The sequence below is a fragment of the Cupressus sempervirens genome, chromosome 7 (assembly GCF_028749045.1).
Source record: "Cupressus sempervirens isolate cs-2001-9-10 chromosome 7, ASM2874904v1, whole genome shotgun sequence".
NCBI lineage: Eukaryota > Viridiplantae > Streptophyta > Pinopsida > Cupressales > Cupressaceae > Cupressus > Cupressus sempervirens.
In genome coordinates, this window is record NC_143124.1 from 501,142,544 (window position 1) to 501,155,685 (window position 13,142).

A 13,142-nucleotide genomic window follows, 5' to 3' on the forward strand; every position below is an offset into this window, starting at 1 on the left:
AAAGTAAAAATAATATGAACGGATGTCTCTCACTTAAGACAAGCGGGACTGCTATTCATAATTACTTGCTAAACTACAGAATTCATTTTCCTCTGTTTGGACATCATATTTTTATTTTCTACATAAAATATTCTTCCATATATAATAATACCACTGTAATCCATATCCTAGCCTATCCATTACTCCTTTCATTTGAGCTCAGGTAAACAAAAATCACCATCTCTTTTCGGAGATGGAACAAAGTTCTGCTTTGCATTCGTTCAAAGAAATCTAAGTGACTACTTCTAGTGACCGTGTGACCAAAATTATTGCCTAAGATAGTTACTCATTGCTCAACTTGTGATGAAATTATATTACAGTCCAGTCTTATCATTCAGTCCTTAAATATTATCCCAATTTGCTTCGACTTTTAAGTACTTTTTCATTGAACATTGATCATGAATAGACTCTTGATATATGATAACATCCCCACTGATAGGACCCATTACATGAGATGCTTTATTGTTAGTCTGAAATAATTATCAAGTCATCTTGTTCAACATTCTCAATCTCATCATCTACAGAAATGATCTTTCTTGAAAGTTCCACTTTATCTCCATTAATTGTTTTTTGTCCATCTCTAAATGCTGCAGAGCATACCACTTTCTTTGAAAACTTTGCCAAACTGCGTGCTCGGTTAAATCTTGCACAACGCTTAGAAACTGGTTTCTTATCATAAATAGCAGGCATGCATTTGTTAGGTTCAATAGAATTGCTTGCTCCCAGCTCTTTCTTCACCTGCACTTGCTTTAGAGTCCGTGCTGCATTTGTTACCTGTTCTGATCCACATTCTTGTCCTGACAAATTGATGGCAAGATTCTTCCTTGATACAGCATTTCCTTTCATTTTCTTCCTAGGATGGCTTGTAGATAATGCAATGTTACTAGGTGTTCCTGTGCCTTCCATCCTCTTGTAAGGAGTACAAGTACTTACAACTCTGAAGATATGGACTGCAAATTTTAATTTATTTATGTTATCGTCCGCCCTTTCAAAGACACAAATGTCTCCTTCCTCCAAATTATTGGCAAGGGAAAAAGATCTCCAACCCCCACTCATACCTCTTTTATCGCTTCCCAAATACTGAACTGACCATTCCCTATGGTTAGGATCCACAAGAGTCACTTCAATTTTTTTATTCGTTGGTAATTGGAGATTAGCTCTGCATGTTTTTGAAATACCCTGCAAAACCAATCGCCATTGTGCAAGAACCTTAAATCAACCTGTTATAACCGTCTTAAATCACTAAATTTAAAAAGGATGCAGACTAGTTATGTTGACTTAATAAATCCCTCTTCAGTTCTGCTAATCATGAAATGCAGCATGCCAACCATTAGGTTAACTGCACTAAATTAGCTGTCAAACTCAGATCAAGCTATTGTAATGCTCAGAAAGATGCTGCATATAAAATAAATCAAACTAGAATTTATTTCTAAGAAGTGTGAGAGAGATATCTTACAAGCCAAAATCCTTGATATACATGAGATGGTTTCATGATGATTAAAGAAAAAGGATTATCTGATGTGAAAGAGTTCGCAGCTTTGAGGACCTTGTTCCTTTCTGCTTCGCTAACAGGACGTCTACAGGAGGCATAATAAGGTCCTTGATAACTCTTTTCTTTGCTCTCTGTCGCTACAGATTTCACTGTTTGAGGCTTGTTTCCAGCAAGAGGTGACTTACATTGGCAATTTACAGAGCTTTTTGAAAACCGCCCTGCATTGAGATAAAAAAGTTGGAATTGAAAACAATTAAAAACGAATTATATTCACTGCATTAATGTTGGATATAATAATGGTTCTCACGGATTTAACAAAATTTCTTGCATGCAATAATGGTTCAGAGATTTCTATTTTCCTTACCACAGCAACGAGCAGAGGAATTGACTTGCTTGGCCTCTTTGGTCACTGCTTCTGCTCGATGGTTATTTCCCCCATCATAATCCCAAACAGTTGGCAGCGGGCTATGAAAGCCAGTAACATTTTTCTGGCACCCACTTCTCGCAAAAATTATAACTTTGAAATAAGACCTATTGATATACTTAAACACAAGAAAATCTCCCAACTCTATTGCATGATCATGCACGAACTTTTCCCAGCCATTTGTAAATTCCAGTTGCGTACTTGTACCACATAATCTTACAAACCATCCCTGTCCATTTGGACCTTGCAAAATAATATTTTTGCCAATCTGGGTTCTGAGATTTTTAACAAATGCTAGAGGAATACGCTGCAGTAAGCAATGAACTAATTAATGTTCACACATTTTCAGCTCGTTTATACGATCGGTATTGCATGCAAGATGTGAAAAAAGCTGTATAAGAATAGCATTGTTTAAATAGGAGTTACCAGTTTGTAAGAAAAGTATCCCAGCATCACTTTGAAGAAATATACAGCTTTCTCCTCTACATTTTCATTTGCCATTGTAAACTCCATTTCGTGAGGTGAGAAAACAGCAGAATGTGGTTGTAAATAGCCGTTGAGAGAGAAGAACGAATTTATTTGCAAATCATGCACGATTGAGAGTGAAGAACAATTTTTTTCTCAAAGCATACGTTCTTTCAGAAAGTGAAAGAGATTTTTGGAGCGGCAACGGAAGCTGTAAATTGTCCCCATTTCAGGAAATTTGCGCTAGTTCAGTAAACGTTAACGAGGCAGTCAAGTAAAGTCACTAGTAGTACGCATATCCTAAATACCAATTAAAGTTATTGGTTTCCACATTCGTAGGGAATATTAATGCAACTCGTAATTACCTACACTTTTATGTAGAAGTTTTTTTTTTAAATTAATAAAAAAAGTTTGGAACTATAAATAAGATTTTTGATTGGAGAAATGTTAACATAGAAGATGAATAATGTGAGAGGGCAATCCTTCAAATGGAGGAGAATATTAATAGAACTAGTAATTACTTAAAGTTTTATATAGAAGTCAAAAATTTAAAATTAAAATAAGTTGGAACTTTAAATAAGTTTATTGATTGGAGTAATGTTAACATACAAGATGAATAATTTGAGAGAGCAATTTTTCAAATGGAGGAGACACCTTGAGCTTTTGAGATGTTTCCAAAAAAGAATTTGTTTAGATATATGAAGGAAGGTAATGTCAAGAAGGCATATGCTATTGTAATAGCTTGTTTTAACTAGTTATTAACTAAATTCTTTTTAACCAATTAGAATGAAGCTTTTTATTTTTTAGAGTTCTCTGATGTGTAAAATATTAAAATAACAAAATGAAAACAATAATTTTTTCAGTTAATAATTTGACTTCTTATGCACGAATTTTACACAAAGCTAACCAGTTTTAAGCTAATTTGTTCCATCCACTACTCATTCAAATTTCCATAATGTTATGAAAAATATTTAAGTTATTTTATTTTATTTTGTAGGATTACATAAATATATTCCTTATAAATATTATTTTGATTTTTTATTATAAAATTATTTCTAGAAAGGTGTGGTTGCGGCTAAGGCGGGTTTTGTGCCTGTGGATCATGGTAAATCTAACTCTAGCTAGATTCCCATGAAGCCCTAGTTTCAGTGCTCCCTCCACCTCCCGTTTCAAATCCTAGAGGCCAGGGGACTATGGTTGTTCATACCCCAAATCCACATCCTCTTTGGACTCGAGCACCACAAGCAGCGTCGATTGTTGCCCAACAAAAGCTACGCTGGTCTCGCAATCTAGATGGTCGCGATGAGTTTTTTGACAATGGGGAGAAGCTTCAAAGGGTCACAACTATTGTTGACCCCTCTTTTGAGCCTCCTCTTTTTTTGCACAACAGTTTCTCCTCTCTTATGGATGAGGATGACAAGCAAGTTGGGTTACCACGAATTGCATGTCATGGAATGTGTGGGGGCTGATAGACCTCCCTAGAAAATATTTTGTTTGCAATACCAAATGTTGGTTTGATTTTGATGTGCTTTGCCTCCAGGAAGTTAAAATTGTTGGGTTTCTTCTTACCTTAGTCTGTCATGTTATTTGTCTGGATAGTGTCATTTTTGCTTCTCAGCATGAAGTTGGTCGAGGTGGTGTTATTACTCTTCTCTCCCCTCGTTTAATATCCTCTATTGTTTCGCATGGTACTAACCCTTCACATAGGGTGGTTTGGACTTTGTTGTCTTTTCATAATCATTCTTTTGGTATTGTTAACATTTATGCTCCCAATGATGTTGTTGAGTGTTCACAACTATGGTGTTGGTTGGTGGATCATTTGCCACCTGCGACATGGGCTATGGAAAATTTAATATGGTTGAGCTGGCCTCTGACAAGGATGGCCTCCTACCATTTAGATAGCTAGTTGGTGAACAAGAGGCTTGGTTTTACATGCGGAACAAATAAGATCTTTTTTATCCTAATGCTTCTCATCACCGCCCTGATGGGATCTGGCACACTTGGTCCAATTTTTGAGCTGGATCTAACAGAGTTTTTAAAAGGCTTGACAAGGCTATGATTTCTACGCAGTTATTTTCCTCCTTTTCTCAAAAGCATGCCTTGCCTGTCATTCCTCTACCTGATGTGACATTGTCAAATCACTCCCCGATCCTCTTTTCCATCACCTGGTAGATAGCACAACCTCACCCAAATAAAACCTAGTTTTACCTCAACGCTTCTTTGTTGTCTCATCCACCAACTATTGCTCACATCCTACAAGTCTGGAATCTTGAGCCTCAACCTTACAATCATCTTGGATGGATTAAATGGTGGAATGACGCTATCACTCATACTATGAGATTTCTTCACATTTATGGTAGACAACTAGTTATGTACCATAGGCAATCTTATAAAGCTACTACTCTCGATCTATGTACAGCCTCTGAGGCTCTTGCCATGGATCTATTTGATACGGATCTCTAGGTTTGGCTCACCAACCTTTGGCACCAGAAGCAAGTTGATGATAGTTATTCTACCAGGGGAGCTCAGATCAAAGCCCATCTCCATTGGTTACAGGTTGGTGATCAGGCTTCTAAGGAATTTTTTAATGCCTTGAGGGCTCATCATTATGTTGTGGGCATCAAGCGCATATGGGAAGATCAACAGGTTCTCATTGACGTGCCTCATATTCTCTAGGCTTGTGTGCATCATTATGAGCAGGTTTTTATGGCTTAGGGGTTGTCTATTGTGTGTGATCAAGCACTACAAGCCTGCCTTGATGTTACTCCCAATAGGCTTGCTTTAGAGCAATATGTTTTTTGTGAACAAAAGCTTTCTCTTGCAGACTTAAAGGAAGCTATCATATCCATGGTTGATGACAAAGCCCCTAGCTATGATGACTTCCCTTGTGAGTTTTACAAGACACTTTGGGATGACATGGGCCCTGACTTGCTTTAGGTGTATCTTGAAGCCTACAATTCTAAAATGTTATGCAGCATTATTAACAAAGGGAATATTAAATTCATACCTAAAGCTAGAGACCCTAAAGAGATTTGCAATTGGAGGCCCGTCACCTTGCTAAATGTCTCATACAAGATAATTGACAAAGCCCTTTCTCTTAAAATTTGCCACTTGCTCCCTCAGATTGTTCGACTTGAACAAACTGGCTTCATCAAGTCCTGCTATATCTTGGACAACATCATTATTGTCTCGGAAGGAATGGAATGGGCGAAGCAATCCAATCAGTAGGCCCTTTTCTTGAAGATTGACTTCGCCAAAGCATATGATCGTATTGAATGGTCATTTATTCTTGCTATGCTTCAAGCTTTGGGTTTTGGCCAAATATTTTGTCAATCAGTACAAATTCTCTTTGGGGATGCTTCTACTTGCATCACCATTGATGGTCACCAGTCTAAAGCTTTTGGGCTCTTTAGATCTATCCATCAAGGTTGTCCTCTTGCACCTTCTCTCTATGTTTTGGTAGTTGAGGGCTTTGGTTACCTATTGGCCAATGCCATCTCTCAAGGGCTAGTGTGTGGCACTTCCTTACTAGAGTCAACCACCTAGCTGGTTAATGGCCATTTTGCTAATGATTCTTTCCTCACTTTGATTGAGGATGAGGAGAATATTACCAATGCCTTATAGTGTTTAGATACCTTTTGTCTTGCTTTAGGGTCAGTTATTCAATGGCACAAAACCCTGTGCTACCAATAATCTTTTCTTCTAAGCCCACACTAGTTGTAGTAGTATGGATGGAAATGGGTCCAACATGGTAAAAAAAATTAATTCTTGGGCATTCCCTTTTCTTTCCAAGCATCTCCTATGGAGTTGTGGAATGTTGTGCTTGCTAGAATTGAGAAGTTGGAGTATTGGATTACTAATCCCCTTTCACTTGCAAGGAACTTCCAAATATGCTCCAAAGTGCTTGTTGCTACTCATGTATATTATTCCTCTTGTTGGGCTCCCTCCAAAGCCTCATATCTTAAGCTTGAACATCTTCTTAGGGACTTCCTATGGGCCTTTGATGCTTTGCATCATGGCTTTCACAGAGGGGCCTAGGATTTCTATTATTTACCCAAGGATTTTGGTGGTCTTGGCTTACTTTCCACTCACAAATAGAGGATTTCCCTCTATGCCAAATGGGTCATATGGGCTCTCACTGGCGATGAGGCCTAGAAAATTTTGTTACATCACTACATTTCTTTAGTATTCTTGGTTAATCACCCGGCCTAGAAAGGGATTGGTTTTCAAAACCTTCTTGTGACTTCTGAACCTATTCAAATACAAGGTACTTTTGTTGCTAAGAGCATTTGGAAGTCTTGGGAAGCCATTAGGCCTTGGCTTCATTGGGTTGGTAATGGATTCAAAGATGGGCTCTCAATGAATCAACAAAACCTTTGGTGGCCACCCTTGTTTGCCACTCAAGGGGTGCCTCTAGCCAAGATTTAAGGAGCTAGTGCTTTGCGTTTATATTATAGGGGTATCAAGACACCCAAAGATTTATTCTCTAGGGTTACAATGAGCCTTCACTCCTAGGAGGACTTGCAGGTGCAGTATCAGCTTATCTGTTCAGATTGACAGATAATTGATCTTCTAGTTTTTGTAGTTCCTCCCAATTTGTTACACGAGCTTGGAATTCACTCATCCCGCCCTTGGTGAAAAGATTGGAAGTGGTACCCTACCACTCCAGTGACTAGTTACAAACCCAAGTTGGGAAATCAGTGGCTAGTGCCCCATCTTTCGATGGTTGATACCCTCAAGAAGGCATTTGCATTCTTTGCACAAGACTTGGAGTCTTAGATTTGCCACTATATGGCATGTCGTCACTAAGCCTAAGATTGCTCACTTTTCTTGGTGTCTCCTTTTCTATGGTTTGCCTTTGGGTCCTCAGCTCCTGCATCTGGGGGTTCCTAACCCCAAATGCCCTTTTTATGGCCAAACTGAAAGCTTTCTGCATATATTTTGGTTTTGTAGAAGAGCTTAGAATTACTGGCTCTAAATCTTGAGACCTTCACTTGGCATATGGTGGTTCTGGGGGATGCTCCTAGACTCCCTTTTAGATATGCCCAGATCTGGCATGCTTTCAAAATGGAGATATTATTCACAATTTAAAAAGATTGCAATGTTGTTTTATTCTCTCATAGCTTTCTTGATATTTATGTTGCAATGTACTCTAAAGCACGTATTTATAATAATATCATGATGCAAATCCAAGTACAAACTAATAAGGTCGTGTTGGGAGTGGCTCACCTGCAAGAGCTACTTGTCTATTAGGGAAATGCCTCTTGTACGGTTGCCCGAGTACCTTTGGATGTTTTATTCGATGACCGCACTCTTCCTCGCAGTCACCAAAGAGGTTGGAGCAATTATGTTCATTTCTCGCAAACTCCTAGGTCGTAGCCTCATCGCCACTCTACTAGTGGTGGCTTTGTTGGCTATCGCCACTCAGCTTCAACTCCTCAGAGGGTAGGCTTGGGTTGGTCCCCAGTGGCTCCCCCTATTGCCACTGATGTAGGTTGGCCAGCTACTCACCATGACCCTAAGTGGGCATTCCCACAACTGGATCTTGCCATTTCTCCCCCCAAGGTCGAGGAAGATAAAGACAAAGAAAAAGAAGTTGTTGTTGCGGACAATTGGGCTTCCCTTGAGCCAACCACAGACCCCAAGGACTTTTGGGGTTCTTATGACAAAGACCCTCCTTCGGCTGGCACTATTATTGTAGCCTACAATTTTTATTTATGCATATATATATATATATATATATATATATATATATATATATATTATGAACAGTTTATTTTCGGCCTTGGGTCATTTGATCTCGCGGGGTGATCCTATATCCTTCGGCCCCTTTTTTGTGAATATGTATCTTTAAAGTTTTAAATTAATGGAAAAGGTCTATTCATAATAAATATAAATATAAATTCTAAATTCATAATATTAATATAAAGTTAGTTATTACTTTTTACTTTTTATTATTTATGCATAAATTTAGATATTAAGTAGATGTTATTTTATATTTTTATATTATATTTTGACATTGACATTGCTTTAATTACTATATTTCTATAATCAATTCTATATCTACACTATGTTTTTATAATTAATTTTTTTATATTAAATATTTTAACTATAATCAACAAATACTAGCCACTATGTGATACTTGTTACAATGACATCATTATGAAGAAATGAGAGGAGAAACATTTCTTAAATAGAGGTGAAGAGAGGAGTTATGAAATAATTGGTGAATTGTGACCATTGTGCAACATGTTAACATTTTCTTAAGGATGATAACCTAATATTTCTTAATATAAATAAATAAATAAAATAATGTGGGCTCACACATGTACAAGAGGATAGTATGCATATAGAGATTTGAAAGGAATATCCTAAACTAAGTACAATAAAAAAAAATTAACATTCTAACAACCCCTTAAGCTTCACTTGGGGAATTTCCATCAATGAGTTGTAAACCTAGAATTTTACAATGAAATTGGAACTTATCTTTAAAAGAGGCTTTGTCAAAATATCAGCAACTTCATCTTCCCCTCGCATTATAGAAGTGATGTTCTTTTTCAAAATTTTCTCCAACAAAAAAGTGTTGGAGATCAATATGTTTTGTTCTTGCATGAAAGATAGGATTTTTAACCAAGGTAGTGACACTTTGCTTGCCACAATACAATGGTGTGGGTCTCGTTGAGGAAGATCTAAATCTGCAAGCACTCTCCTATGTCATAAGACTTCTTTAGAGGCATTAGTGTAATCTTTATATTCAACTTTTGTAGAACAAAGAGATGTAGAATGTTGATTTTATTATTTCAAGAAATAGCAACTAAGCCAACAAAGAAATAATGTCCACAAGTAGATTTCTCATCATTGGGATCTTCCCTTAGAACTAAATCAGTAAATATTGTAAAATTCTTTTAGTAAAATTTTGATATATTGTAAAATTCTTTTAGTAACTTTAATGTGAGTTTGTTGAGATTCATATAGAAATATTGAAATCAAACCAACACTACAAGCATTCAAACCTCCTACTCTATTGTCTATTTCAAGTAGCATCCAAAAATAAAGTTTTCATATCAATCATTAACTTAGTGTCTAATTCACATGGAATTAAAACATCAATAGTTACATTCATTTTAAATGTGTCTAGAAGAGATTGAGTGTACCCTTTGGATTTGCCAAATTGCAATCCTAAGAAATAATGTTAAAATTCTAAATCTGTCATTTGAAACTTTTAATTAAGTTAAAAGTTACTATTGGAAATTAGAGTATTTGAGCCTGAAGTAATAATCAAATATTCAAACATAAAATAATAGATATATTTAGTATATAGAGTAGCATCACTTTTTACTTCTTAATACTTTGAGAAAGAAATAATAAATTAATCTTAGAATACAATTCTCTAGAAGATTTTTTAATCTATAAATTATTATTTTTATTGTACAAACTAAATTTCCATTACCTTCTCTAACACAAGAGGCTGGGACATATAAATTTCTTTATGAAAATCACCATTTACAAAGCACTTTTAACATCCATTAGGTGAATAGACCAGTTTCTTTTGAAATCTAAAGCAAGAATAGGTTTAATAGTAGATATTTTAGTAATAGGAGAAAATGCATCATTATAATCTAAGTCTTCAATTTGAGAGAAACCCCTAATAACTAATCTAGCTTTACAGTCACTAATTTCATTGTTGGCTTTCAATATAGTTTTATATAACCATTTACATGGAATTAAATTTTTACTATCGGGCAAAAGAACTAAACCCCAAATTTGATTAGAAATTAAAAAATTCATATTCCTCTTGCATATTTTTTGAATGATGTTGAACTTTTACTTGTTCATAATATTTAGGATCCCTAGAATTTGTAGTGGAATATATCAAAGTATAATTGTAATACTTAACTCTCCTAATTTAAATTTTACCCATTCTAGCTAATGAGATCATTTTTTTTTAAAACAAGTTATGTTTAGAGGGAAAACAAAAGCAATGAATTTGTTAATGTTGACTAGATGAGTTAGTTCATTAATTATGCATCTTCATCCTATACTAATCAATACAAGAGAAATATGGTCTTTCAAGCATAATTTTTAGTAAAACTCAAATTAGATTAGCAAAACCCAATTAAGAAGGGATGCCAATATTAAACCCAAAATATACCAAGGAAGTATTCAAGCAAGCCCTTTCTTGTGTAATGTTCAATAACCATAAGATTTGAAATGTGAATAAAATGAATTGATTGATTAAATGTGTGATTGATTAACTTGATTAAGATTCAATGATTCAGATATAAGAAATACATACATCATCCTAATAAAGAGAGAAATCAAAATTGAGAGATGAAAGGAAGATAGAGAAAGTGACTCACCTTAAGAGGGATAGCACAAGATATCTTTCTACTAATAAAATTATTGTCTAGAAATCATGACAAGAAAATGACTATGGATTTGGAACCAGAACATAGAACCCTAAAAAATATAGACTGACCTGGTTGACCTATATTCGTATATGTTCTACCTAACAGCCATGTTCTTAGAGGGTAGAAACAAAATTAACCTTGAATCTACTGTAAGCTTTCGATTGCAGATTTCCAAATCCAAATTCACAATTCTGATAACCTATTCTTGCATAGAAGAAAATTTGATTTTGTTTTTTGGAGAATGGCTTGCCTTGGTCAAGCCCTAAATTGAGGAATCAACCTTGCAATTAAAAAGATAATGATAAATAAATTGCTAGCAAGTAGTACATAACCAAATCTAACAATGAGGAATATAATTACCATTGTAAATATGCAATTAAATATAGTATGTAATCAAGTATATCAATTTAGTAGCCTTGGTTTAACATAATAACCAAGGGAAAACTATGTAAGTCAAAACCTTATGAATGAGAAGGCTTGTGATCTTCCTTGATGAAGAATGGAAGAATTTGAATGAGTGAATTGAAGATCTCCTCCTTAGAAGCCAAACTTTATTTCCACCTTGATGAAAGAAGCTTGATGCAATAAGGAAATGCTATATCTTGATGAATGCTTAAATAATAATTAATGTATGCCTTGAAACACTTTCTTTATATCTCATGAGCAAGTGCTTATGGTTATGCTTTAATGATGATGAATAAAAATTAAATGCCCAAGCTGTTAGATTGTGGTGACTGATCAGGAAAGTACTGTACATACTTCATAGTTAGTGGGGTTCAGGGCATCGCCCCAAAAAAAAAAAAAATTTGGTACTATTTGCCATTCGTAGATTCACCACTAAAGTTATGGCTAATTATGGCTGACATGTTATAACCCTAAAGCGATTTAATACTTGTATAAAAGGGTTTAGGGTTGGGTATTTTTTCATTATGTTGTGATATGAAATTGGTTCTTGCGGCGCTATTGAGCTGCAAGGGATTACAGATTGTAATCAAGTTGTAATCACTGGATTATAATAAGATCGAACTTGCTATTTGGTGGACGTAGCCCAGGGATTGGGTGAACCACGTTAAATCTTGGTGCCTTGTGTTCATTTCTGTGTGATCTATTATTTTCTGTTATTGGTTATATTTGCATGTAGTTTTTATTTCTATCCGTGATTTATCCTAACAAGTGGTATCAGAGCCTACTTTTTTTTCAGTTATCCTCTGCAGGAAAGTTTCACGGTTAAGTGGGAGTCTCACGATTGAGTGGGAGTGATGGCAGATGAGGGTAAGATGAGGGTTGATAGGTTTAATGGGCAGAACTTCCAGTTATAGAAGATGCAAATGGAAGACTATCTATATCAGAAGGATTTATGGAAGCCATTGGAAGGCAAAGCCAAGAATCAGGGAACTATGTCAAAGGCTGAATGGGATCTTTTGGATAGAAAGGCACTCGGAAGCATTCAGTTATGCTTGGCACCATCGGTGGCATTTAATATTACAAAAGCAAAGACGACAAAAGATTTGATGAAAACCCTAGCGACACTGTATGAAAAGTCCTCCGCTTCAAACAAGGTATTTCTCATGAAGCATTTATTTAATATGAAAATGGCAGAAGGTGGATCTATTGCAGATCATTTAAATGAGTTTAATACTATTACTAGTTAGTTATCTTCTGTGGTATCAATTTTGATGAAGAAATTAGGGCTCTCTTGATTTTGTGTTCTTTGCCTAAAAGCTAGAATGGCTTGGTAATGGCGGTGAGTAATTCTGTTCCTAGATCTAGTACCCTAAAATATGATGATGTGATCGGTGTTGTTTTGAGTGAGGAAACTCGTAGGAAATCCTGAGGTGGATCTACATCAGGAAGTGCTTTGAATGCACAAAGCAGGGGCAAAACGACTGAGAGAGGAAGTAACTCTGAAAATCATGGGAAATCAAGAGGAAAGTCAAAGGGGAGGAGGTCTCAATTGAGAGGACCAAACGATTGCTAGTACTATGGGAAACCAGGGCACAAAAATAAAGATTGCTGGAATCGAAAGAAAAATGAAGGAGATAAATCAGATGGAGACAAGGAGGCAAATGTGGTAAGTAACAAATCCGAAGAGGATGCTTTGCTTCTGTCTTTAGAAAGTGTAGATGATTCATGGGTTTTAGATTCTGGTGCTTCATTTCATGCTACACCTCATAAAGGTTATTTCATTGATTATGTCCAAGGGGATTTTGGGCTTGTTTATTTGGGGGATAATGAACCCTATCAAATTATTGGAAAGGGAAAAATTAATATTAAGTTGCAAAATGGGAATCATTGGCTACTACATGGGTAA

At 35.8% G+C, this 13,142-nt stretch overlaps 1 protein-coding gene across 1 annotated transcript; it reads right to left on the minus strand.

The window, feature by feature from the left end:
* Positions 1-296: 296 nt before the first annotated feature.
* LOC149547726 (B3 domain-containing protein Os11g0197600-like) lies at positions 297-2,739 on the minus strand. The gene is made up of 4 exons (XM_089791792.1): positions 2,382-2,739; positions 1,896-2,262; positions 1,496-1,749; positions 297-1,218 (listed from the first exon to the last, which is right to left on the minus strand). The coding sequence occupies exons 1-4, from the start codon at positions 2,466-2,468 to the stop codon at positions 505-507; spliced, it is 1,422 nt and encodes a 473-aa protein (XP_089647918.1). The 5' UTR covers positions 2,469-2,739; the 3' UTR covers positions 297-504.
* Between the last annotated feature and the right edge of the window lie 10,403 nt (positions 2,740-13,142).

Bases quoted from the DNA above. Each gene is read 5' to 3' on its own strand.
- LOC149547726 (XM_089791792.1), bottom strand. From the start codon at position 2,468: ATGGAGTTTACAATGGCAAATGAAAATGTAGAGGAGAAAGCTGTATAT. The intron at 2,263-2,381 runs GTAACTCCTATT...TGCTTACTGCAG, and splicing joins GATACTTTTCTTACAAACTG to CGTATTCCTCTAGCATTTGT. The intron at 1,750-1,895 runs GTAAGGAAAATA...ATCTCAATGCAG, and splicing joins TTCCTCTGCTCGTTGCTGTG to GGCGGTTTTCAAAAAGCTCT.